The sequence below is a fragment of the Anticarsia gemmatalis genome, chromosome 13 (genome assembly GCF_050436995.1).
Source record: "Anticarsia gemmatalis isolate Benzon Research Colony breed Stoneville strain chromosome 13, ilAntGemm2 primary, whole genome shotgun sequence".
Lineage (NCBI taxonomy): Eukaryota > Metazoa > Arthropoda > Insecta > Lepidoptera > Erebidae > Anticarsia > Anticarsia gemmatalis.
The window spans coordinates 1194858-1222166 of NC_134757.1; the positions used below are offsets into that span (position 1 = coordinate 1194858).

The 27309-nt window shown below is 36.2% G+C and overlaps 1 protein-coding gene and 1 long non-coding RNA gene across 4 annotated transcripts in view; one reads left to right on the plus strand and one right to left on the minus strand.

Moving 5' to 3' along the window:
- Positions 1–2693: 2693 nt before the first annotated feature.
- LOC142978031 (uncharacterized) overlaps positions 2694–27309 on the minus strand; it is a 47522-nt gene continuing 22906 nt past the window's right edge. For 2 of the 3 annotated variants that reach the window (XM_076122251.1, XM_076122252.1), the window contains exons 2-18: positions 25970–26112; positions 25378–25502; positions 24338–24510; positions 23866–23999; positions 17890–18092; positions 17462–17650; positions 17006–17148; positions 16502–16653; positions 15998–16179; positions 14661–14836; positions 13937–14346; positions 10337–10526; positions 5726–6144; positions 5088–5260; positions 4724–4833; positions 4502–4643; positions 2694–4108 (exon numbers count right to left, since the gene is read on the minus strand). In XM_076122251.1, coding sequence (XP_075978366.1) covers positions 3719–4108; positions 4502–4643; positions 4724–4833; positions 5088–5260; positions 5726–6144; positions 10337–10526; positions 13937–14346; positions 14661–14836; positions 15998–16179; positions 16502–16653; positions 17006–17148; positions 17462–17650; positions 17890–18092; positions 23866–23999; positions 24338–24510; positions 25378–25502; positions 25970–26112 — 3454 coding nt within the window. In that variant the 3' untranslated portion in view covers positions 2694–3718. Of the gene's footprint in view, positions 4109–4501; positions 4644–4723; positions 4834–5087; positions 5261–5725; positions 6145–10336; positions 10527–13936; positions 14347–14660; positions 14837–15997; positions 16180–16501; positions 16654–17005; positions 17149–17461; positions 17651–17889; positions 18093–23865; positions 24000–24337; positions 24511–24839; positions 24944–25377; positions 25503–25969; positions 26113–27309 lie in introns of those variants that run through there. The other variant, XM_076122254.1, reaches the window with a different exon arrangement.
- LOC142978034 (uncharacterized) overlaps positions 24431–27309 on the plus strand; it is a 33704-nt gene continuing 30825 nt past the window's right edge. The window contains exons 1-2 of the long non-coding RNA XR_012959735.1: positions 24431–24513; positions 25994–26133. This is a non-coding gene — a long non-coding RNA (uncharacterized LOC142978034). The remainder of the gene's footprint in view (positions 24514–25993; positions 26134–27309) is intronic.

Below are 27309 nucleotides of genomic sequence, written 5' to 3' on the forward strand. Positions count from 1 at the left end.
CCACTAGTTGTGAAGGGTTCTTCACTGAAGATGTTGGACGATAAGTTAGCCAATATGTTTGGTTCATGTCCAACTACTTATAAATTGAAATAGGCTTTAATTTCAGCTTTTACATTTTTATAATATATGAGCCACTATATACCAAAATTGAAATAAATATTATGATATTGTTATTTATAAAATGTTTAAAGAGTTCCATTATGTTAAAGAGTAATATTATAAGACCGATATATGCCTCTATTCTGTGTCCCTCATTGCGCGACAATCAAAAACAAAGCATAGATTAACTTAATACGCATCAAAACTTTTAAATAAACTTCCACGACTTTTCAAAACAATGTCGGTTAAATATGATACATGTTTCACACCTCCTTTACATTTACAAAATCTATATAAAACACAATTTCATTTACTTAGTAAATTATTTCCTCAATTCATTTCAAGAGAAGCAAATTAACATTTTGCCTAACATTCGTAGCACACTCGTAGCAGCTACGTAAATTACGTAGCCGCTGTTTTAGCTACGGTTCTGTTAAATGTAGACTACGAATAATAGATGTAGCTTTAAGTAGCGTTTATAAGATTAACATACTATATTTCTCTTAGCTATACTTTCTTTGATAATAAGTCTAGCAGTCTAAGTGTTTAATTCCAAATGCCAATGTTACTTGCTAAACGGCAAAGCTAAATCAAATGGAATTGGAAACTGCAAGCGAATTATACAATAAACATTAGTATGTATTAAAAATATAATCCGTTTAATTTTTATGTAGTTAGTCTAGCTCCGACTAAATAAAACCTTTAATTTAAAAACACCGCATTTAATTTTCTATTAAATACCAGTTATTATTTAATTAATAAAATGTAAACGGACCCTTATATCTTACGGGAATACAATGTAAGTTGGTTAAAAACACTATATGTTGTATTAGAAAGGATTTCAAGCATGACTGAACTTTGGGATCCGGGTTCTATTCCCAGGTGAGGTACATCATGTTTTGGGCTTTTCAGTCCGGAACTACCTGTCAGTTTAATGTTTAAATTAAATCTAACCGAGGTTATGGTCATCAAAACACAACAACACAGGGTGCAAAATCTTTATGTAAACAAAATAATACTTATTTTTTCATGTCTGTTTATATTTGTGTACTTTTTTGTGTTTGTAAAAAAGCATCCGCAACATGAGAATTTTTTTTTTTTTTTTTTTTTTAATAACCCATATCTGTCCCACTGCAGGGCAAGGGTCTCCTCCCAAACGAGGGGAAGGGGTTAGGCCTTGAGTCCACCACGCTGGCCAAGTGCGGGTTGGGGACTTTGCATGCCTTCAATAAATGTATTAAACAAATTTTAGGCATGCAAGGTTTCCTCACGATGTTTTCCTTCACCGTTAGAGCAAGTGATAATTATTTCTAATACACACATAACTTCGAAAAGTCATTGGTGTGCTGCCTCGGATTCGAACCTGCGACCACTTGCGTGGGAGGTGCCAACTTAAACCACTCGGCAATTCCACGTGCCAAGAGCATATCAAAACATCCAAATATTGACCGCGACATCTCTGCCGTCCCTTCTAAGAAAACCCATAATATCATCCATAATCCATTATCACAATACCTTTCAAAAGGACAATGCGATATTCCATATCACCAGTTATCGACATGTTTACTACCAACGCCGTAACCGGGCCAACCCGGCCTCTCAAATAATATTGATATTATTTAGCAGCATCCCGGCTACCCGGGTATAACCGGCCGATAGCCGGGTATAACCGGGTGCGGTAACGGCCGGTAACCGGATACAATAAGTGACAAACGCGCGCCGCCTATTTGTCGATGCTCGATACCACGCCGTGTGTTGGGTAGCTATGATTTTATGGGATATGATAGTGTGGGATATAATGGGTATTGTTTTAAAATATATGAGCGGTGCGTGGGATCCTTTGCCCGTAGACCAGTAGTGCCACGATATAGAACTGTATGATATGATCGTCCCAATCACAAGAATATTAAGTTATTGGTCTGATTCTCAGTTCAGTTCTTATTAGTTTTTCTGTGCCTATAAATGACTTTTACTTTGTCATGATAGTTTATTTGTAAGTGCATTAAACAATATACAACAAGGAGTTAAAGTTCGCGGAAATAACGAAAAAAAAAGGTTTAATATCCGTCGACGATTTTGCAGACTAAAGTCTGTCGTCTTCTTTCAACACTAAAATTAAAAGCAGTACTAGTTAATAAGTTATTTTTCAAAAAAATATTGTTAAAAATTAAAGTATTATTTATCAGGACTGTCCCACAAAACCCCAACTCACAGTATCCCTACCTTCAAGGCGAGCTATCAGTAAAGTTATAAGAAGTTTATATTAAAAGCTTGTGAGTTGAAACTCTTAATTCCGCGCCTTTAAAGAAACGAGGGCTTTAACTTCGCTCAAGTTCACCCTTCATACCGCGGTCAACGGTTTAATACTTAAGTGATCGATATGCTCATTAAGTGGAGTTTATAAAGATATCTTTATGGAGTTATTTTTGTAGATAAATATTACAATTTCGTCTTAGGAAAAGTTATTTTTAGTATTGTATTTGAAAAAACTCTCTAATGGCAGAGTTAGAGACTCTGCACTATTGCTAATAGGGTGTTGTGCGTTCAATCGTCACACTCGGGACCCGCAGTTTGTAATAAAACTAAAATTATTCTAGCATTCATTTATTTACAAAATAAACTTTATATTTCGCAAAAAATAACAATGATTTATTTATTCAACAAATAGTACAACATAGTAAGTCAACACGTAAGTACATGATACATTGTATAATTTTAATACAGTCTAAACTCTAATATACTTACTTACTTTTCTTGCAAATACAGCTTTGGTACAACCTTATATTATCTTAACAAAAAAACGTCTATAAAACGAATATTTTCTGACGATCACGAGTATGATGATGAATAAACTAACATTATATTATCAAAGCTAAGCGCGCGGAAAGTTCACGTCACCTAGTAGTTTTAGCACGCATTTTGATTCAATATGATTGCAGCCCTACAATCGCCTGACGAATTCTATCAAGCATTTAACCCTCTCCAAGATTCCATCAGGATATTACCGAAGGGTATTATTACACAATTATTATTTAAATCAATCAATTTAGATAGTCCAGAGGTATAATTGAGGGAGCGACCTATTTTGATCTATTGGCTTCCATATTGGACGTTGCTATGGCAACCGAAGCTTGTGCTATTCTGAGAATTACTGGCACTAGGAAATTATGCGTGATTCCCGACTCTAAGTCGCCCGTGGGATTTTACAAAAATATATTTTATTATTGCATTCCTATAAAGTTTTATGTAACTTTATACGTCGATATAGAAAACGTATTGAATACCTCAGAAACAGATTTTCACAACTTCAAATTGCTTTATTTTTGCTAAGAAACCAAGGCAAGATTTTCAGAGAGACTAGGCTAAGAAAAAAACATTTAAAATACATTACATCTGAAAAGCTATTTCTATTTGCAATTTACGAATCGAGACTAAACCCATTCATTTTACTCTATTAAATTACTATGTAATAAAGGAATGGTTGTATTTAAGAACCTGCTATAATTGTTTAACAACTCAACTAGTAGTAAAAAAAAGATTTTTGGCATACTAAAACTGCTTTAACACTCAGCAAGAAGAGCCAAAAATACTTCAAATAGCTATATAGCAACGATAACTATCAATCAATAGTAACCCTACTTAACCTATAAGAGTCACCCACCACTTCAGCAGTACTATATCTTTGGAAGAAGTTACTCTTTGGTTCCAATCCAGTCTCACCCGTCATGCCCGTTATAGCTGTCACCACATCATTCGTCTTTCTCCCACTTCTATGACCTAGAGTTATATTATACCTAGTTATTTCTAAACCTAGACTTTTAGAATTAAAACTTCGACCTAAGGATTTGGATCTTTTGACGGAAAATTTGTTTTTGGGCATTTTAATATCGTAGATGGGGTTTATGATGCCTGTGTATTCAGATTTTGGTGGGTTTAGAGATAATTGGCTGATGGTCGGTTCGAGATGAAGACGACTCGGTGGGAGGTAGTCTGAGTACCGGTTTGATGCCTGTAACAAAAACATTGTTTTTTACTAGGACTGGTACATTAAAACATATATTTTAAGAGCAGATTTGAATAGAATAAAGTATAAGAGGTATGCTAATGAGTAGGAGTGCCAACGGCAGGTGCAATAATTAATAAGCAGACTAATTTATCAACTATTTTGTTATTATTAGTTTTTCGTGAACCCCGGTTAATGAAAAACAAAATAATTTTCGTCTAAGACCCCACGTGTACCCATTATATCATTAGAAAACACATATGTTAATTTATTTATTGGATCACCAACAGTAGACATCTTTTTACAATCTAAAGGTTAACGAAATGGTTACATAAAGACAACCAAGTAGAACACTGCATTTTTTAGTAATTAAAGTTAAAAGAAATTATATTTTCCTACCTGTCTTCCGATACTGGAATGCCGTGGTAACGGTGGGGGCGGTGGAGGGGCTTCATCACCAGACATATAGTCTGGAGGCCTCGCCCTGTACTTCTGAGGAGCTTCTATTGAACTACCTTCAGCTTCTGGCAGACGCCACGAACTGGGAACAAAGCCAGCATTATTAGAAAGCCATCTTCTATGTTTTTACAACGTATTTTAAGGGCTTTAAGAAACTTTTACCTGGTAGCTCTTTCACTACTTCTAGATCTAGCCGCTCTTGCTAGTCGGTGTAATGCAAATAGTGCGCCTTCACTCGCTTCTCCAAGGAATGAACATAGTTCTTGAAGAATCTGTAACAAAGCAAGCAATGATAAATTTTGTAAGACTACTCTTAGTACTCTACCGATACTTCTTTCAATGACGATATAATAAGAAACTCTAAATACAATGCCTACAAAAAAATACCCCCCATCCCGTTTGTAACTAATAACGATCGTGCGATTTTTCAAACAGTTACCACCTACTATCAGTTACCATAAAAGCTGACAAACGTAGTATATATTATAGTCTTTAGAATTTTTCTTATTTCTCAATAAATACTTACAGTGAACCTCCCGGACTGCAACAGAGCCAGCACCAGGTCTCCCAGCGCGAGGTGCAGGGTATTAGCGCCACAGCACTGCGCTATCAAGTTCAAAGGCGCCGCCTGACCCACCAGCCACTCTTCTTCTAACGACCACGCTGAGTCTTCCGTGTCTGATGCTCCTGATTCTTCCACTAGACGATAGAAAGGCATTAGGTGAGTAAAACTTTTTACTTAATATCGTAATAATGGTATTAGCGTTATACATTTCTTACTAGAACATATTGAAGAACTCTATCATGATGAAAGAGGAAGGTAAAAGTGTAGCTATAGACCTTCAACAAGGCAAAACGATTTCTAAAAAATATTTTAAGTAACATGAAGAAGTAACGATAGCTATTGGAAATTGCTTTTGTATATTTTGAGTTGCTTGTTCTCTTCAAATTCTTACCAGACAGCATTTGAAAGAGGCAACTACAAAAAGAAGAAAATGATTAATCTGCCAAATCTTTTTTATGTTTATCTTGGTGGTTATCCTGGCTTTATATTGAATTCCACCATTCACACAAAATAAATAAAATAAATCAATAAATACGAACAACCATGATGAAACAAAAGTTCTATCAAATCATAAGACCTAAAAATCTAAATAAACTTACCACACAAAGCATTCTTCACACTATTAATAAAGTCGAGCGTCTCTAAAATACTCGGTCTACTCAACGTCTCCTTATTCTTGACAGTAGACCCAGCAGACCGCGGTCTTTCCCTCAACTCTCTGATATTCTCCACCGGCTCCGTATACACTAGACTCTTCAACGTGTGGTATTTCCGTCTCATCGTCTTCGTATCTGACTGGTTCGTGATAGAAATTTCTGGAAAGCCGTAAGAAGTAGCCGGTCGGTGTCTTCTCGATCGTCTTCTTACTTTGGGCATTTCTAGGGTGTCTTTGTTAATGTCTTGGATGGAGGTGGAAGGTATGATGTCTGGTTTGGTTGTTCTCCAATAGTTGCCGGTCTTTGCGCTGGCTAGGATTTCGTCGCTGCTCTCGTGTCGTGATATTGGTTTTTGTTTTGGTCTGCAACAAAAATTGGGAGCTATCATTACGTTATCATATCTTTTAAAGGGTTAGTTAAACTACTTCAATTAAAAATATGTTCATTTTGACGTTTTTCATGAATTGAGTTTTGATTATTCTATGTAGATTTTGTTGAAGGTAGTTATAGTTTTTTTTTATATAATTTTATTCTTTATTTTACTACCTAACAAATGTTAAGTAATACATACAAGACACTAGCTTAATTTTGGAATGTTAGCAGTCTAACAGCGAACTATAATCATCAAGTTCTTTTCAATTCGATTACTTTTCAATCTTCCAAACAAAAAAGAAACTCTTGCAATCCATCTTGTTAGGTGTAGAGAGATCTAGATGCTTAGCTCTGTCAGTTGGAACCTAACATTTATCACGATCACTATCAACGACTGTTTATCACTTCGCAAATACCTATCAGAATAAGTCTTTACAGTATTTAGGGCAAGTATATTTATTTTAAGTGAGTTTAACTATATTAGATTCGACAGAAAGAAACAGAAACCCTTAAGGAGTATACGGATAAATACGGACTAATTAACTATTTCTAGTCTACTGACTGGACTATAATAGACTAGTGCTCGTGCCCGCGACTTCGGCCGCGTGGTAACCCTTCCCACGGGACCTCCGGGATAAAAAGTCTTAAAGGGTCTTCAGCCAACTACATATGAAATTTCATCGTAATCGGTTCAGTATTTGCGTGAAAGTGTAGCAAACATCCATACATACTCACAAAGTTTCACATTTATAATATAAGTAGGATATTGGGCGTGTAGCGTAAACCAGACCCTAGAGGACAAAATGTCCCGCAACATATTGTAGTACTAGCTGACCCGCGCAACTTGTCTGCGTCACATGAGAGAGGATGGGATATAATTTTCCCCATTTTTGTAACATTTTTACTGGTGCTCTGCTCCTATTGGTCGTAGCGTGATTATATATAGCCTATAGCCTCTATAAATGGGCTATCTAACAGTAAAATATTTTTTTAAATCGGACCAGTAGTTCCTGAGATTAGCGCGTCCAAACAAACAAACTCTTCAGCTTTATAATATTAGTATAGATTAGTATAGATTGTACCAAGTGAAACTGTGCAACGTCGCCGGACGAGAACACTACTCGTCGCGTCGCTGCAAATGAAAGTCTTGCGATGTCACCAATGATGTCAAGCGAAATCTCAAAAGTTACGTTTGGCAAGTCGCCGATACATTTATGTCGTTGGACTTTTGTCTCCTAGTGCATCCCTAGCTTGATTAAAGTAGATTTTTATATTTTTGTGACAGAAATTATTGTGACCCACTTCTTTCCAACTGCAAATCTGCTGAAAGCTATAAAAATATAAACGATTTCGCAAGGCCAAGAATATCACGTTTTAAAAGAATATTGACTGACATTTCAACTAGTACTTTCAAAAACTTTTGGTAGAATGCAATAGTATTGAACTGGTATCATGCGAAGGCCAAACGTTTGCTAGTGTTTATTATTGTCGTTGTTTACAAAAAAGGTGAACTTCGAACTGCAAGTCTAACTAGCCCGGCTATATTGTCGGTGTTAATAGCACAATAGATGGTCGAAATGATCGCCACACATTCACGACCATGTAGAATATCGTGAATGCAAATCCTGCAGTACACAGCCTACTAGTATCATAGAACTAATATTGCAGTAGGGTACACCGATAGATCGAGGTTAATAATTAACCCGAAATTACTATCTCCGAGGTTAAGCTATGCTTGCCGAGGCTGTTCTGTGGATGGGTGACCATCGTATACGTATCGATTTCCCAGGTCCCGTCTGACATTATCAAAGACAGTCAATAATAGTAGTCAGAAGCTTGAAAGTCTGACAACTAGTCTTATCGAAGGGTATCGTGTTATAAGCCCAAGAAACTGGGTAGTGGGGGTCAGATAGACAGCCGCTCCACATAAAATATTGGTATCCAGCTGCATCCCGTGAGACTGGAAGCCTTCTCCAACATAGTTAGAAGAAAGGCTAGGCTGATAATTTACATGTTCATCACTCGGACACTTTGTCCGCGATGAAGAAAACAATATAATAGCAAAGAATTTCATAAAACAATACATGGAACCTACTATAACTACAACATATTATTATTTTTACCAAATATCAGAAATCACACCAATATCTACCTATTATCCCAATATGTTAATAATTCAAGTCACGAGTATCACATACATAGGTCGTCATCGCACTGATATGAACCACCCTCGTTCACGTGACAAATGGCGCACCCCTTGTTACCATGTACCAGGATGTATTGGGCCTTTCCGGGACTTATTTAATAATATATATTGCTTGTTTTGTTTGATTTAGAATTAGGATATGGGTTACTAAATAAAAAAAATAAGGTTAAAGAATACAAATGGAATTTGGAGTTGTAGTTTAGCTTATACTTAGCTGGCACAATTTTTGGTTTTTACAAGTATGTTATGCATTTAATTCTCGTTCAATAGTAAATCCGATACAAGATAATAGCAATAAAAACTCGATAGTAATAATAGCAGTAGAGCTAGAGCTAGCATATTTGAAAATTAATTGCAAGAAAGATCACAGTCTCTATTATACATTTTTTTATCTAATTAACTCTTGTCATAAAGTGCTCAATACAAATCAGATTAAGATACGCGTAGATCTACCTTCAGGTATCAAAAGGGCCGTTAATAATGCACCAACAACACTTAATACTTCTAACATTTAAACCTAACTATCTGACAAACAATCAATATCTTAATTATTACACAACAGCACTATAAATTCCAATTTCTAACTAACTCTAAAAAATATCGGCTACAATATTTCCCAATATCCGAAAGCTTAAAGTTTGTCTCGATGGTGGAGGTTTAAACGAGTGCGCTGTTGGCCGGGGGGCGCGGCGGCCGGGGCGAGTGTCAGCCATCGCGCATCGTTAAAAGTTGCCGGCTTTACGGATTACTTGCTAACCCACGCTCATCACATCGGTTAACGATTAGAGTGTTAACTATGAATATTTTAATATAAATAGTTTGATGGTTTTTGAAATAGAAACAATATAATGTGTAAGAAAGAACATGCATTGAAGTAGATCCGATGAAATGTATGTAATAACCTGCAAAGTACACTGACTAACTATTAATTACGAGTTAAGTTAACCTAGTTTCAGAAGTCTCATTAATTCCCAAAAAAAAAAAAGAGTATTTTCATTCTGAAAGTTAGCAGAGATAATTATACCATCGTGATTCGCAAACATTATGACATAAAAAACTAATTTCCGTATATGGCATTCCGAAGTCCTAGATGGCGAATAATGGTCACATTTCCTCAAAGGATGATGGGCAAAAGTGTATGAACCGTGGGCCCACCTCCAATACAAATGGGTTATATATTAAATTAAAGGTCTGTCTGCGAGCAACCATTATCAGAAAGGCGCATACCAGAATTTGTTGTGTGGTTGGAGTTATTATCTACATAAATAAAATTCTCGTAGATAATAATTACTTTTACTTTTCTCCCCTATAACATTTGATATTCCTCAATCATTTCTATATATAACAGTATTTGCTTTAGTAACCAACCAATAACACACAAAATAGCTGCAATATAAAAAACCTTGTGAACTATAATAAAATTGAGTTGTTCTCATAAGCGCGCGCTCGTTTTATCGGCACAGTTTCATGAGCGTTTATCAGCGGGTATCTGCTGGCGCCGTGCCAGGGGACTGACGGGTCACCTGAAACTACCTTTATTGATGCGGTTTTACGCTATTATCATTGTTATTTGGAGTCAAAATAAATGTATTTTATAATAATACGGGGATAGCTTATTGTGTGTTTTTATAGTGTAATAAGAGAAGAACGTATAAGACCAACAAAATCTCTAGAACTCCAAAAACCCATGACGGTTTAGACATTTGTAGCTTAAAAATCTTTATTTAATTTCATATATTTAAAAAACCGTAATTGTATTTCATTAGATTTCCGTATGATCTACCGAAATATACAAGTTACGTTTTAAGTTATCTTTCTCGTTATTTCCCAAACTTTCAGTTATTTTATTTTTCAAAAGATTCCTTTAGTAATTCTACACCCTCATCTTCTACATAACACATTCCTTAACTACGAAGGCGACATAATCTAATTTAGATGTTATTTATTCATAAAAAATATAAACACTCAAGACTTACCGTCTATCTCCTACTAGTGCATTAGCGAAAGCTCCAAGCACACATCTCTTGGCTAGCCGCAGCTTGGCTTCAGCCTTGTCTCGCCTGCTCAGAGTGAGGGTGCGAGCCGAACTGTGCTCCCTGCGGGACGGCAGCTTGATCGGGTACGAGACCGCCATGCCCTCGCCTGTTGGGAATACCAGGCGGAAGTCTGTGGACAAAAGTATCATAAAAAAAGAACCATAATAAATTTTTATTTTTACGTAAAAAGCCTAAGCTCTGATATAAATACATTTGGGTCATTTCGAATTTTTTAACCGTGTATGGTGGCGTGGTTACAGAATTGTAAATATAAATATTGCAAGAAAACCAACAAGTACAATAAATTTCTTCAAAATTCGGTCGAATTGAGAACCTGTTTCTCTTTAGAAGTCGGTTAAATATACCCCGGTTCGTACCGGATCTTATTAGGAATAAGATTCACAGATTCTTATATCCTATAGTGGCCTTAATAGAGAGCAGCTGTGTATGATGATGATCATGACAAATCATTTTCGAACAGTCTAACATTATCCAAATAATCGTCTATGCTCAATATCGGCAAACATTTCCGGTCATGGACCAACCGAGTTCCAACCACAGCGGTGTCCGTTTACCAGTAAATATCCGGCGTCATATAACGGGGTGAGAGCGGTGAGACTTGTGACAACGGCGGGCGGAGGCGGGCGGCGGTAGTTAGCAAACAGCGATCTGAAGTAACTCCGAACAGATTCCGCGCTGTAACCAGAACTTAGCGGGATTTGCGACTCGCCACACTTTCTAACTTTCACATCGATTTAGGGAAACTAGAAGAATCGTTAGCAATTAGAAAAAAAGGCACTGATAAACAAAATATTTTGGCGAAAATAATGAGAGCTTAAGAGCACAAGATAAATCAAAAGATAGCCAAAATAGCCGCGTTTTATATACACCCAAAGAGGATGGAATATAAGCTATATCGGTGTTTCACTCAAAGAATGTATGAAGATAAAACAACTATGTTTGAGTTATGCTATGGAGCCACCATGCTTTGCTTTAAATTATAGACAGGCAAAGATTAGCGTAAAACCATAAGTTCTATAGTATTTAAACAATATTTATGACCATTAGATAACATAAAAGCATGGTTTTAAAACGGAACAATATTTTTCATCGTATCAAATTCATATCTAGTCTCTTTAAGTCTCCACTCGACAGCCACAACCGGCATTAACTCTTGCCCAGCGCAGCCTGACCCGTGGACTTCAAACATTCCTCCCCGAACTGCCCACAAACACACTACCCACAGGTCAACTAACACTGGTCATATTAAATATGCTAACGTATTCGGTGCAATGCAAAACGATCGTGAAATTTTGATCCATAGGATTGTATGGAATAGTGGTATTTTGTTTCGTTCAGTTCTATTATTTGAAGTTTTTACTAATTGAATGGGAGATTTTTTACTGTATACCGTTGATCGGGCCAATGTATAGTGTAATGTCCTTCTGTATTGTATCGGTATGTAGAGTAGGGAAGCGGAGACAAGTAATACGCTCGGATGTTAAATGCCAACTGTTTTATTTTATTCTTGAAGCTTACACACTAACTTAACTCATACATACGTCATACACACTACTGCGTCTTGCATATGTCAGCATTCACATTCACACATCTATACAAGACCCCACAATAGGAACGGGACAGTTGAGCTTGTAGGTTCATACACATCGTGTGGTTGGAGCAAAAGAAGTTTACAAACACCTAAGCAAGTGGGGTTATCTTTCCTCCACCCATTGGGAAAAGCCGTAACTCTATGTATGTATGTATTTGGAGTATTGCCTAAGGACAGTGTCTACAATCAATATTCACAGCATCTTAGCTTTGATGCACAGGTTACCTAATATGTAAATGAGTTCCTCTTGCAAGATAATTTCAATAGCAACCAGGTAGTTTGACATAGACTGGACTTTATTAGAGACTACATGAAACTAACATGCGAAAATCATTTGCGATGTGCTCAATATCTATCTATCTATACTATAAAAATTGATCTGTTAATGTGTTGCTAAACGCAAATCTCGCGAGCAACTGAACCGATTTCGCTAATATTTTTTTTACAATATCGGTAAGGAATATTATGAAAAAGTACGAGAATGGTACGTAGAGAAAAAAAGTAAAAAATTACAAAAAAAAACATCAACTGTTAAGCGTTACAAAGTTTGTCGGGTTTTCTTAGTATCCAAATAAAAATAATTCATTTTGTGTGATATAAATTAGTATTCACACGCGGTCGGAAGCAAATAAGTGAATTATACAATAATTTTATTTTGTCGAGCAAATTTCACCGGATGTGGTTGCGGAACTATTCGTACACGGTGCCCGAATGAATGTGGTTTGAAGCCTGCGCAAGTTTCATGAGTTAATTAAAATTGTTCATAATTTTCATTTAGGTTTGTAATAAGTTATTGACTGACTCGAATATAGTCCAAATAAGGGCAATTAAATTGGTTTACAGTAGCGCAATTCAAATTAATTCTAGACATGTAAAATTTACTGTCAAAATAGTTCTTACAGAGCCCGGTAGAGGCACTAAACAGATGTTCGTGTAAAATTTATTAATAGCTAGCCGGTTGTCTGTAGTCGATGGTGGTAGAGAATTGAACTACAGTTAAAAAAATATAAAGGTTAATCGCTCCGCGACTGAGACATGAGACTGCGACCGTCCGATACGTAGACTGTCGATCAATCGACCATAACACGTCATGTTTAATATATAATAGGATACGGATACTTAACGGTTAATTAACGCGTTAATTCCCGTAGCCTATTATATATTAAGTCAAGTTCAAGTCGTGCAGTATTTAGTGAATTTGACGTATTTAAAGTACGTTACATTATTATTTTTTTTATATTTAGTTAAATTATAAATATTCGCAGCATGACTAGAGTGCTTTACTAGTATGGTAATACAGCGGCAACAATTAACTCGCTCATTATGTGCACTCATTCAACTAAATAACTCTGAAACATACTGAAACTGCGCTGGTCGGATTCATTCATTACTTATTTATAAGGTATGTTTTAAACACAAAATATATTATTTAATATATCTTAAACGTTGCCTAAACTAATGAACTATACTAAAAAAAGTCGTTCCCATTTTACTCTTTAGGTATATAACCCTAAAGATGTTTGAAAACAGATTTCCATATCATAGAAAAATATTTAGTTAAACAGTTCTTGAAAATATGAGTAACATTTGCCAATACGAACACTAATGTAATAACTACGACATGACTCCTGACAAACTAAATAAAAAAAAACAACGCCAAATCAAAAAAATATAACAGTTAACAAAATTTAACGATTTTAAACTGTCGCGACTTGTACACATAATATTATAATGTAACGGGTGTTAAATGCGTTGAAACTCGCGACACAAGGAGATGACGCTTAGCAGCCACATCAGTCAGCTCGTGACCACGGTCGATGTAATTCGATTGAAACGTCGGGTGAACAAATAAGGTATTCTAACCTTTAATTTTCAATCGCGATTAAGAACCGTTACATTATAATATTAAGTTAACAAAAAATACTTACCAATATGTCGAAACCGGTCCACAAAGTCCACCATAGCTTTAGCCCACGCGAACTTCTTAGCAGCATCCAACAGCCCCATACACACATCCAGACTCCCATCATGGACTCCCACGCAGTAGTCCCTCAAACCCTCAAACTCTTTGACACACTTCCTTCCATCAAAGTCTTCGATAAACCAAGCGTTCTCCACCGAAGTGGCAAAAAGACCATCTAAATATGGCTTTAGAACTGGTCCTAAGTATTTCTTGTCGTCTTTTGCCCCTTTGTAGAGCCAGTGGAGGATGCTCTTCATCATAATCGTGGGGTCTTTTAGGTCTTCTCGGCGGAGTTCAGGGTCTCGTCGGACTGCGTCGATAAGGCAGGCGGAGGAGGCGTCGTAGTAGTCTTTCAACTTGTTCCATTTTTTGGATCTAGTGGAAAAATAAAGTATCTTATACCCTTAATTATTGTACCTGCGAAGACCCATGGAAGTAAAGGGTCAGCAAAAAGTTTGAGTAGGTTAACAACAATAAATGGAGAGAATCGTGATCACTTACATACTTATGGAATGAGTGTAAAACGTATGAGTTTAATTACAATCCCAATTTTGTTTTTTATCCTCATGCTTGCTCTATTTCTCTGTTTATATTGGGAGAAAACATTACGAAAGTTCATCAAATAGTCAATACTACCTCAGCCTTATGCTAGAAGAATTGGTTTTAAAAGATTTGTGATATAAACTAACCTGTAAGCTGACAGTTCTCTATCAAACTCCCCCACGTTCCTGCTATGGAAGTTGTTCAGATACAAGTCTCTGGCTTGGTCCAACATGATAGCCAGGATATGGATTAAGTCTTCAGTAGACTCTTGGTTCAGCGACGTCGCTTGTATGAGGTTTGCACGGAAGGTGCTGTGGTTCTCCTGAAAATTTACAAGAAACTGTAAAAATTTATTAACTGACTCATCTTGGGTAATACGCCGTACTTAAGTTTTCTAAATAGGCAAAGTAAGTGGTTGACGATACGAATTCTGCATTTAAATTAGATTATCAAAACGATTTCGTTTTTCTATTCTAACTACAGATTCAATACCTAACCTCTCTCTTGTTCGGAGGGAGACCCTTGCCCAGCTTTGGGACGGTAACGGGTTAGAAAAAAAAGAGCAACAGACTCAGTTTATAATTTAAAACTATGTTCCTCAAAATGACATTTTAATCATATTAGAAGAATATATGCTAGAACCCTTTGCTTTCCCATACTATTCTTTGCCCTCCGTTTTCACCAACAACCATAGTCATTCCTTAACCTTTGTAAGTCGTAGCATAATGTTAAATAGCCAATAACCTCAAAGTAGCTCTAAAATAATAACTTAATCCTTCTAATAATCCACATGAAATAATTCGCAATCAAGATGCAAAGCGCTTGCAGTCGACAGTATCTTAAGATTCAGTGCACACTACAATCATACCGGTTACTCCGCTCAGAGCTCTGCAGGTAAATGCTTTCTGAATTGCAAATGCAATACGTCACTTCCAATGTTATTTAGAGGTATTATGGTTTATTAATTATGTTGCTACTTCGAATAAATTAAATGCTTAATCTTGAAAATATAAGTTGAAAATGGGATTTCTAACTAAATTGAACATTGTAGAAGAGTCTGTCTTTTCTAATTAGAACTATAATAGGAACTTATAATTTTGGTGCTTTTAGCCAGTTTCAGTTATTGCTTCGAAAATTAACTAATCCCTGTCTCGAGTTTATAAATGGGTGTTACTTGAATTTGAGCTGATCGTCTCCTTATTTCAAAAGTTTGCCAAGTTGAAACCCGGTTTTATTACAATTTTATATTTCTAGATAGATAAGAAATAGAAAATTGTATATTAATATAATAATGTATATTTTTCCTATATTCCCTTTAGAATTATGTAAAGTTAAAGGCTTGTTTTTACTAGTCAACAACAAGGTCTAATTACTATATAATCTACTTTTTAAAATGTAATATTATTATCAGCCTAAAGACCGCAGTTTACACCATCGTAAGGTCTACACGCTTTTAAAAGATATATAGTAGTAAATAACTTACATGAGTGCTCATACTCTTGCACGTGAGCAGTTCACTGGCGAGTCTCCACAGATACCTCATCTGTCTTCTAGAGTAGATGGGCGGGGTGCCGGCGGAGGCCTTCGCTTCCCTGTTCAAGTTCTCCCACCGACTGAACAGAGCTATCTCCAGGGTGTCTACCGGCGTTGGGGGGATGTCTTCACCTGGGTAAAGAATATGCCAGCGAAATTAGAATGCATCGGAATAATAGTAGTGGCTTTTTTGCTCGCAGAAATTTGTTTTATCACTATAGTAAAGTACCACTCGTCCATAAACTCTTATCTGCCAATCTGTTAGTTAAATATTAAACGATTAGTTAAAAAAATTAAGAGGTTTCAATTAATAGTCTCTTCAGCCATGAGTCATAAGGTAGATTAAAAAAAACATCTTATTAAAATAAAGTCTAGAATGTGAAAGAGCTAGAACTCACACATAAACCCTTTCTAGGCAACCGATATATTATGATGACTAAAACAAGATACAGACCTGCAACATGATGCAGCTGCTGCAAGCAACTCTTAACACAAGCGGCATCAAACAGCCAGTCAGCATCTCTGGCTCCTCGCCTCACCACCGACCCTCGCTCCACTGGGTACACGTACCCTGCTATACCACCACGCTCACATAGCGAATATAACCTGTGAATCAACGAGAATATGCAAGTCAAGAAACTATTGCATAATTTCACGAAGAACTGATGTAGATGGGTAATAACAACCAAAAATCATTCTCTTCAAGTTAATACTTTAGTTAGTTAGTTGGTGTTTTCGTGCGGATTTACTGCTTCATATCTTGATAATTTGTTTTTACTCTTGCTGTAAACTTTGTGAAGGTACAAAAACTAGTAAGCCTCGACATAAAATGGCTTTAATTTGCTTTCGCCTTACATTTGTATCTCCCGCTTTTTGATAAACTTTCGAGTTCTTTAGAAACATCAGTATAACAAAAGCAAATATTTATGAAGTTCCACAAATCGTAAGGTCCACTTACTTGTCCAACAGTAGCAGTAGATGATGCGCCACATGCACGGCAGCCACACATCGCGCGGCGCCGTACGTGTACGCACCACAGCGCTCCAGGCGACGCCGGACCTGGCACATCGCCGCGTAACGACTCAGTACGCGGAGAGTACCCTGCGTATGAGAAATGGAGGAATACTATCGTTACATGTCCAGAATTTTGTAGGGTTTTGGGTGTTGCTAGGATTCTTTTCATCAAAATACAGGCATGTTAGCTTTTATAAAAGCTGTACCAATTCTAATCAAGATGAATGAAGTTTCATTAGAAGTAGAATATAAGTTGTGATGTAAGTTGAGGAAGAGATACAGTTGAACGAAACCACTCACAAGGTGATCATAAATAGATAGTGAGGTAAAATATTCACTGTTACACTATACTTATATATTAAAAGGAGTTCTAAGTTAAGTAATGCTCAGTAATTGTTACCTGATAAACTCCCTCCCTCATCTTATCCACTAATGCATTAAGCGCTCCAGCTATCCTGGCAACAGCGGATAGCTCAGAACAGTGAGCGTCCAGCTCAGCTTCCAGGGATGGATGCCATAGCTGCCACGTGGACGTACGGTCTCCGCAGACCAGGGAGGAAGGTGGACCTACTGCTACTGCGTAGTAACCCTGTGAAAGTTATTTAGGGATGAATATTTACGACTCAAAATGTTTTAAAACGTATTTTCTAAATAGGATGTGATCAACTTTAAAAAAACATAATTTCAGTCGCTACTCCAACCGCTATTCCATTTTGCTTTACTCGTATAGTTATCGATTAAACTATGTGCCTAAAGGCAAAAGCTGTTTATGAAGGGATCGATTTATTTCATGAAAAGTCATGAAGTAGTTTAATATTCTTTACTTACTCCTTGAGTACTGCTATAATGCAGCAAAGCTAATGGATGCGTCAGCGGAATCCTGGTGGTATACGCTGCAGCATTGCAACCCTCGACCCTGGCTCCCAGCATGAGCTTGGCTTCAGCCTCACCAGCTCCCACTCGCACCATCACCCACGCTGCTCCTTCAACGATGGCTAGACGACGGTCTGTACTGGTTTGAGGTGAGGATCCTGATGAAAAAAAAACTTTATGTGAATTGGTTTTAAGATGACAACTCCCGCAATAAAATTTATCTTGTGTTGTGGAGACTTTTACAAACAAACAAACTACGGATACGATATAACCAGATCCGAAACAATTATACGTGTATTCTGTAAAAACAGCCCATAGATTAGGTTACATCAAACCTAGATCGCAGTGAAATTATGTTTAAGTATAAGAATGTGTGGTCATTGCTTGGTCAACGAAAACAATATGAAGCCAACTTATATCTTAAATCTTAATTATAGAAAACCTTTGAACAATTAGTAGTAATATTTCATAGATCTTTGTATTATATACCATGAAAATGTACCTAGCAACGAAAAAAATAATTTACAGAAACAATCCAACGAAAACTCGGTCTGGTTAGTAACTCTCCAAAAATATCACATTAAAAGCTTTCTCATTCGATTACAAAAAAATATTTTTGTGACAAGTTTTTTTACAGACCTTGAAACAACTCGCTCGAGCACTTTGAAACTCGGCGAATCTCTTACGCTTTTCCATTTACAATTAAATACAAAATGTAAAAAGGATAGTCTGTTGTACTCGAGGATTTTTACAATTCAAAACGAAAAACTTGATCCCTTGTTTAAAAGTTTTCATTGTTTTTCAATATCAGAAACGTTTAACTCAGTTACTAAAGCGAACCATTTAATGTGGCACAGAATTACACACGAGCATTACCTACTTACATTTGTTTTTAGTAGCCGCCTAATTCATTTTCTTGGTTTGAAAACTGATTAGTCCAATATTCTAGTACATCCGTTTCTCTTTCATAATAAATACCTTAGTTAGCTTATTGTTAACGCATTGTACTGCATAGCAAGCCAATATACGTATATATATGATCGCTTTAATCCCATTTCAATTTAATTTATTTAATACTTATTATTAAATAAGTAAAGTATATTTTGAGGCAGAAACTTGTTTTACAGATGGTAATTTTGGACTTCCTTCTAGATAATACAAATAATATTATTATACTGCCTCTGTGGTGTGCTGACATGAAGTCATGGGTTCGATTCCCAGTTTGGACTAAGTGCTATTGGTCTTTTTTTTATTTATATTAGACTATTCTCAATAGTTGTCCGGAGTATGGTAACGTGTCCAGTATATGGCAATAGATTTACCCAATATTATATGAGAATAACATTCATACACCTTTGCCGACACCTTTGAATATAACAGGCGTGATATACATTATTATATAGCTATACAAATGAAGCATTAAACTAGTTTCCTATCTCTCATCATGTCTGAAATGTTATCCGGTCATTGTCCGCACCACAGATACCGAATTACTAGGATTAGTTAGAGTAAGCCGGAATATCGATGATCAGTTTGAGGTCAAACGCTAGTTCACTCGTGAAACTATCGTATCAGTTCGTTATCTAGTTAGCCTAGAATCTAAACCTAGCTCGGTTTTGGGGAATTACTGGTATGAACTAGTTATCTAGCAAACGTAGTTGGTCATTTTCGGAGGTGAATTTTAGTGGTAAATATTGTATGGCTTGTTGAAGTGTTCTTTGATCTCTGTCGAACCTCATAGGTACAAAACGTAACTTTATGTATAGGTAAGTACTTATTAACATAGTTTTGTTTCTCTAATTATTCCTTCGGGTTGAAGGAACCCTAAGGAATAATTAGAGGTGTATTATTAAATACTTATAACATAAAATTTTACATATAACTTATGCCTCTTTTCTTTCTTGTTGGACCTTTGTCTAGCAATAAAACAACATAATATTACAAGAAGTTAAAGTATTTCTGTTGGTCACGATTTCCTAGTCTTAGTTCTATGGGAATGACGCTATGAACTTATAGCATTATAATAGCTTATAATATTATCCTACAGACCTGACCAGACATACCTAAACAAGGACACGAAATATAGCCCCAGCAACTTGACAGTTACCCAAAGCGGTATCATCAGTCTTTGCCAATATAATTTCATCACCGTTATTTTAATATCAAGTTAGATACGGGCCCTAATATTTCTACACAAAAAACCTCCAGGGACAAGAGTGAAATATGAAGACTTACATTTTTTAATAAATTAGGGAAAGCACTCGCTACTGAATGGGCAGAATGAATAAATGAAATATGCAGAGCGGGAGTTGTACTATGAGTTTACTAACGTCACTATAGTTTTACGATCTAACTATACATTAATTAGTTTTATGTGCAACGATTGAGAAGGATGTCTGTATTATAAACACGTGTAATTCGTATCAGTGAATGGTATATTGAGATATAAAAAATATAGAAATTATAATAAATGTACCTTACTCTTGAACTAAACTTACCCTTAAACTACTTTGATAAAATTAAAAGACACACCTTTAAGTTAAACTCTACATCAAAAAACTACAACCTAGTGAAGTAGAAGAAATCACATTATATCTCACGTATCCCTATGATAGTGACTGAGTACTGCAAAAATATATTGCACAATTATTCATACTACAGTTACTATAGTTAAGTAAACTATTAAAGATCGTAGTAGAAGGACTGAGATATGAGCGCTGTGTTCATGTTATTTAGAGTTATTTTTATTCAGGCCTGGCCAAGACGTAGACGGAACACTCATCATGGAGCCTGAATGTTCCACCGCTTATTGTGTTATTTATTTAAAGGTTTCTACAAGGTCAGTTTAAATGTAGCTTGTAGAGGAAAAGATTTAATATTCGCCTAGAGATATTTTTGTTAAATCTCCACAGTAGAAATCGAACAGTACTTTGATTCTCTACCACAATCGAATAACAACAACCGCCTTGCTATCGAATTATTTTGTATGAAAATCTGATCAGTGCCTCTTGCGGGTGCCAAAGGAACATTTTTGAAGTACATTTTGAATGTCAAACTCTCGAGACTCGATGGTAAATTTAGCAATCATTAGTATTTGACCTAAATTAATAAATAACTGCATAAAGTTTGGAAGGCAGACTAGTTTAACTTTAAATTAAAAAAATAAACAATCAATAAATAATTTCAAAACGAATAATATTTTATGAACATTTGGATTGTACGCATACAAGCTTTATATAATCATCTTTCGTCCTCGTAGCAACTTTCATAGACACTCACTTACTCGCTAACCGTTCTCAATCGAGCACAATCCAATACCTGCCAATCGGCACCTCCAAGATCTAAGAAAATTCTCAATAAAATCCAGTTTCCGTTTAATATTTCCTTTACACATGTGAGAAGCGGAATCTAATTTGTTATTCCACGGGATATAAAGATGGGGAGCAAGCGTGAAGCCCGCAAACATTTCCGATAGGCCGCGGAACTCCATTACACGAACTGTCTGCAAGGCAATCTGTCTCACATCGCTGTGGCTCGATGCGCCCAAAATTTCCTTTTAATTAAAACTTTCACTTTTGTTCGAAACCGCGCTTCGTATGAAATACTCATATGTGTAGGTAGTACACTAACTTTTACTTGCGGCTGTGCTTGAGAATTCATTGAAAAGGATGGAGATTACTTCTTTTACAAAGGCATAATTTGCTAGTATTTTAAAATTTCGGGAAAATCTGATCAGCAGCTTCGAGTCTTGCTCATTCTCTTCCTTTACTTTAAACACATTGAAGCTCAGTTGCGGTGTTTTAATGCGTTTAACTACGTCCAAGTTGGTAGTAGAAGCAGTACTTACAATTTGTACATTTTTACTATCATGCAAGTCAATATTTGTCCGAAAGAAAAAGAGGTTTGATTAGGTGTAAGTGGGAGCGTGACAGACAGACGGACGAAGTTATATTAAGTGTATATTTGCATTCATAATGCGGAAGTTTTGGTATAATATATGTGTGTTTAGAATTTTATTGCCTTCCCTTGTTTGAGAGTTTAGAAGCACAATGTCTGCTGTCAGGAATGTCTTGAAGCGTTTAATTTGTTAGAGTTTTGACACGATAATTATCCACTCTAGTATATAAGACTATGTCTGAGAACTTACTAAACAAGACTACTTGATTATTCAAATACTATTGGCTAATAATTAAAAATTAGCTTAGATTTTCTTCCAACCACGTTGTAGTCGGCTTTCAGTCTCACCGAATGCAGCTGTATTACCTAACCCAGTTATCTAAGCTATAACGCGATATTCCAATATTTTTACTACTTTTTTCAAAACCAAGGATAATACGCGATAACTACTGATTCTAACTTTAATCGATGTAAAATCAAAATTATAAAAGTCAGACTTTAGCGTTTCATTCGAAAGTTTTAATTTTTTTGTTTGCCCATTAAAATACGTCTACCTAGTTGTTATTTAACTTATTCAGCACCAAAATACGTTTCAATAAGCAAAACCTTTAACTTACGGTTAACTACCAGATAGCCATTTCATTATGCAAGGTATATCCCTAAACTTAGTCCCAAGTACAGTTGGTATCGGAGCGGAATGTCATCGCATTCTCCGACAGACACCAGGCGATAACATGGCATTGTGGACATTCTCGACGTTCTAGCTGAGGGCTTAGTGGATTCTTTTATTATGATACTTTACTGTACTTTGATAATTAATTAATAAATGACTATATGTAGGCTTTAGTTTAGAAGAAATTGTAGTAATAAACTAATATGTATCACAATAGATTACACTTGTACTGGTGCAAGAGGTCTCAGATTCGTATTCCGTGTCGGGCCAAATTGTATTTTCTGAATTTTCTATAAAAAAATCTCTGTAATTGTGTGCGTCGGAAATAAGTAAAGCGTCAATCCTGCGTCTAATTTCTTACTGGTCGTACTGTTAAGCTGTCCCACCGGGTCCCCAAGGAATAGACAGTGTACCTGTGTATTGTGTACATACACTTGGACACTATAAACAAAGTCCTGCACAGTTGGCTGGTTTCAATGGAACTGGTCGCTGTAGCCGAATATCGGCCAGAAGGACGTTTAATATTAACTATGTGTAGGAATCAAACCCAGTACTTATACTTGCAACGCTAGCGACAGAGGTACGACTTTAACCACCGCGCTACGATGACTCGATATTTCAATATCATTAATGAAAACGTAAATATGCAAAAAAATATGTTCTATAAACATATCCTAAAATATGTACCATATAATATATGTAGGTATGTCTTCCGCGTGTGTTAAGTGTTAGACCTTCATAGTCCATTGTAGTGTATTGTAACACGTATAGAGGTCAGTATGTTCTGTGCGAATGTTAGAACTAAAGTAAGTTGTTCTATTGTGTAGGCCCTAATTTACGATAATTGACTTGATTTGTATTCAATGACATGGGTTTTTGAACTTAAAGTAGTAAGTTAACTTGAATAATATATTTTCTTTGTAGTCTCAGTACTGTAAATAGAAGAAAAAATAATTAGGTTGTGGTATCTATATGGTGTCAAAAGCACCAAATGCCGTGAACCCTGAGCTAAAATCATTTCATGAGCTTCATGAAATGATGTAACCGCGACGACCCAACCACTTCTTTTGATTGTAAATACTACTACTATTATAACACCTGCATTTCTAACAATTTATCCGGCAGCAGGTGAATCGGTGCATTGATGTATTTTTCACGGTAGCTTAATTCGTGTTCGAGTGAAATAAACGCCGCTACCATTGCACCGGGAGGTCGTGGGTTCGATTCCCACACGGAACAATTATTGCAGAAATAAATGTTTCGATTCTGGTTGTACTTTGTGTCCGTTGTTTGTATGTTTGTAAAAGTCCCGGTGACACAAGATTAATTCTTATTGATTGAGAAAAAGATTTTAAACTGACCTCTCTCCAAATAGCAGTAGTTATATCCAGTAGCACGTGCGGCAGCGCGTGCACACAGCACCCGCGCGCCGCCGCCGCCGCGAGCGTGAGCGCAACGAGCTATCAGCTCCACCCAGCGCTCTACCACTTTGTCTCTGAAAATAACGTACGTTATACTACTTATCAATAAAAATAATACATATACTGAAAGAAAAAAACTAAGAAAATAGTCTAAAAATGCTATGCATAATGAGAATACAGCTCGTTTCGGTCGATTGGTATAGGTAGGTTTTAACTTAATATTATTATAATTGAATTTCAGGCCAATCACAAGCACATCTTTATTGATTGCTAACTTAAGTTCTTAGACGATCAGCGCGTCTTCTTAAAAAAACTGATAAAAACCCGGCATTAACTGACATAAAAATCTTCGCAACAAATATAATCGCCTAGAACAACTTAGAAACAATGATTGTAGTAGAGTAATTGTTACCTGCATAAATATCCCGAAGGTGTAAGAAACTCCTCCCACTTATCAGCCTCTCGTCCTGACAGACGTATTCTTCCGTAACCAACAGGTCCGTCCTGCAGACGACAGTCTTCACTCGCGTTCAGAAGAGGAAGAGCATCTAGTGTGACCAGGTACTCCAAAGATCGAGAACGCATCTGGTAAGAACATAAATAAACTGTAAATAGACGTCTTTGGAGGACTATGTACTTTAAACGGAAATAGAAAGACACAAGTAACAAAGTGCTACACAAAAATCTACCAAAGTTATAGGTACTTCTACGTGATTCCTACTTAAAAAAAAATTAAAATTCATTATTAATGTTTAAGTATCGCGGACAATTGTATTTTACTACTGATAAGGGTGTTATATATGTATATAGAAAAAATACAAACATATAAAGTCTTTATTTTACATGACATGAACACTTGTTATAACCAATCGATATATTCTCAAGATACTTTTTTGTAATAAGATAGTACTAACAACTCATTTGGATATTCAGTTCCTTTTTACCCTAAAATCAACACGAATACCCAGTAGTATCGACTAGAAACAGCTAAACTATCTAGAATCAGTGTGAGTGATCCGATAGCGGCACAGATTACATCGAGTTAGCAGTTAGCAAGTATTTGAACACGAACTCCGACTGCACGCAACTTTGCCTGCCACTAACTAACACTGTTGCTACTTCTTATCTACTGGTACTTACGCTTATACGAATGTTATGAATGGCAAGTAATGAGAGTTTATTTTGAACTATAGGTAACTAGTCTACTTATGCAACTGAAAGTGCAATTCATTTCAATATTATAAATGCGATTTTTTTGAGTATGAATTGAACACTTTAACGGCAAACCTGCTTAACAGATTTTAATGAATTTTTTAACACCGATAGCTGATAACCTGGATGAACACATAGAATATTTTTTACCCAGGCAAATATTTACACGCAGATGAAGTCGCGGACAGAAGCTAGTTAGTTATAATTACTTATAATATATCAGACTTAACGTTATCTTACCTTTTTCCCTCTGTGCAATGCGATGAGATGACAGCATCTGAATCGAGGGTCTCTTTGTCCGGCACCATCTACTATTCTCTGTACCAGGTTTTCTACCGCACTTTCCAAGTCCGTCGATATTCGACCTGTGATAGAACAAAATAATTTGTGTATCAATAACTCCTAAAATTAATAAATAAAAACACCACATACATAAATAAAATCTTTTTAAACTAAACAATTTTTCTCTATCCCACGTTACACGGGGTTGCGTCGCCGCGTCGGCACATTATGCTTTCTCTCAAAAACATGCTGTAAAGGAATTTGACTGATGTTTTAAAAACCGACCACAGTCGTCAACCGTCCTTGGGAAAGAACATTTTGTAAACATTTCAATATTTTTTTTTAATAATTTGTGTAACTTTATTTTTCCATATAGTTTGAACTTAATGTTTAGTGGAAATCAGAACGCACATACTGGCAACAAAGACGTTTAAAATTTCATAAGAAAATTAATTATTGTGGGTAGTCCGTAAATTTCATCAACAGTATGTCAAGTGAGTTAGCATTTAGTAATAGTTTATACCTCTACATTACGCAATGCATTACTAACCTTTTTGATCTTCTTCCCATAAAGTGTCGACATAAGAGTTGAGTGTACGAAGCTGGTTGATGCTGAACCGAAATCCCGAAGCCGGGAGACGCAGATCACCGCCTGGCGTTTCGTTTGCCAGGCCTGATGCGCCTGACCCCATTCTGATGGTGCAACATATTGTTGTGAGTATTTTTATAACTTAACTATCCTTACGTGCAATAACTGATAGAGTATATTCTATTAGGCGAGATTCATGAGTTTTTAATTCTCAATTTTTTGACGACTCATAAAGTCTGTACAGTAGACCAGTCTTCGATAAATAGAATTACTCATTTATAATGCAATTAATGGACAATTAACATGTCGAACTTTAAATCTTTCTTTCTTTGTATATAAAAATAAATTGCCAAATGTGTTTGCTAAGCCCAAAACTTAAGAACGGCTCAACGAATTCGAATCACCAAATTTGTTATATTGTCTTTAAGACACGGGAAATGTTTTTGTGGAGAACAAAATGCAAAGAAAATTCGCGCGGGTCAGGTAGTTGGTTAGTAAAATGCATGTGCATCCAAAAATATTAGATTAAATGAGTTGAATGATCTTTTATAGGAACATTTACATAACTTGCATAAGTTAGCTAGATTGAACACGATCCTATGATTACAGTGATCGATCCTCACATCGGTTCAATAACAATCGATTGTGTGAGGTAATGACACGGTGTGCGCGGGCGCACAATGTGGCGGCAACATGGCGGCTACTTCCGCCGGAAGTGCTTTATGTGCCGCCGGTCATGCGCACAGGTGACCGTGGTGTTTATCTACTCATCATGAGCTGATGTGATATGCTATGGGAATTTGTAGGAAAATCCCAAAGACTACTTCCATTATGAAGTAGCGTAGAACAAGAAAATTTTGAGGAAAGGAAATAATGATTTGTTTAATTGCTTCACTGAAACTAAACTTATTCATTGCATGATTAATGCATTTTTTTAACCCGTTACTGTCCCACTGCTGGGCAAAGCTCTTTTCATATAAGAGTTAGGCCTTGTGTCGACCACGTGACCTAGTGCGAGTTGGGGGCTTAAGATCTTAAAAACATAATATCACGAAATTACGTATTATTTTTCTCATCTTACTAGACATTTAAAACGTTGATACACCAATGGAGATGAATAGAGCTGAGATAGGATTAAACTTAAATGATATAAGATTATGGGGTAGTAGCATAGTTCAGCAGTAAGATCATGAAGCCTTTCATTACTACCAGTAACTCAAAGTTTAGTATCTAACAAAAATCTAAGAAAATGTTTCAAATACATTTAATGAAGAAGCGGTTGGAGGTCAACTATTTACAAT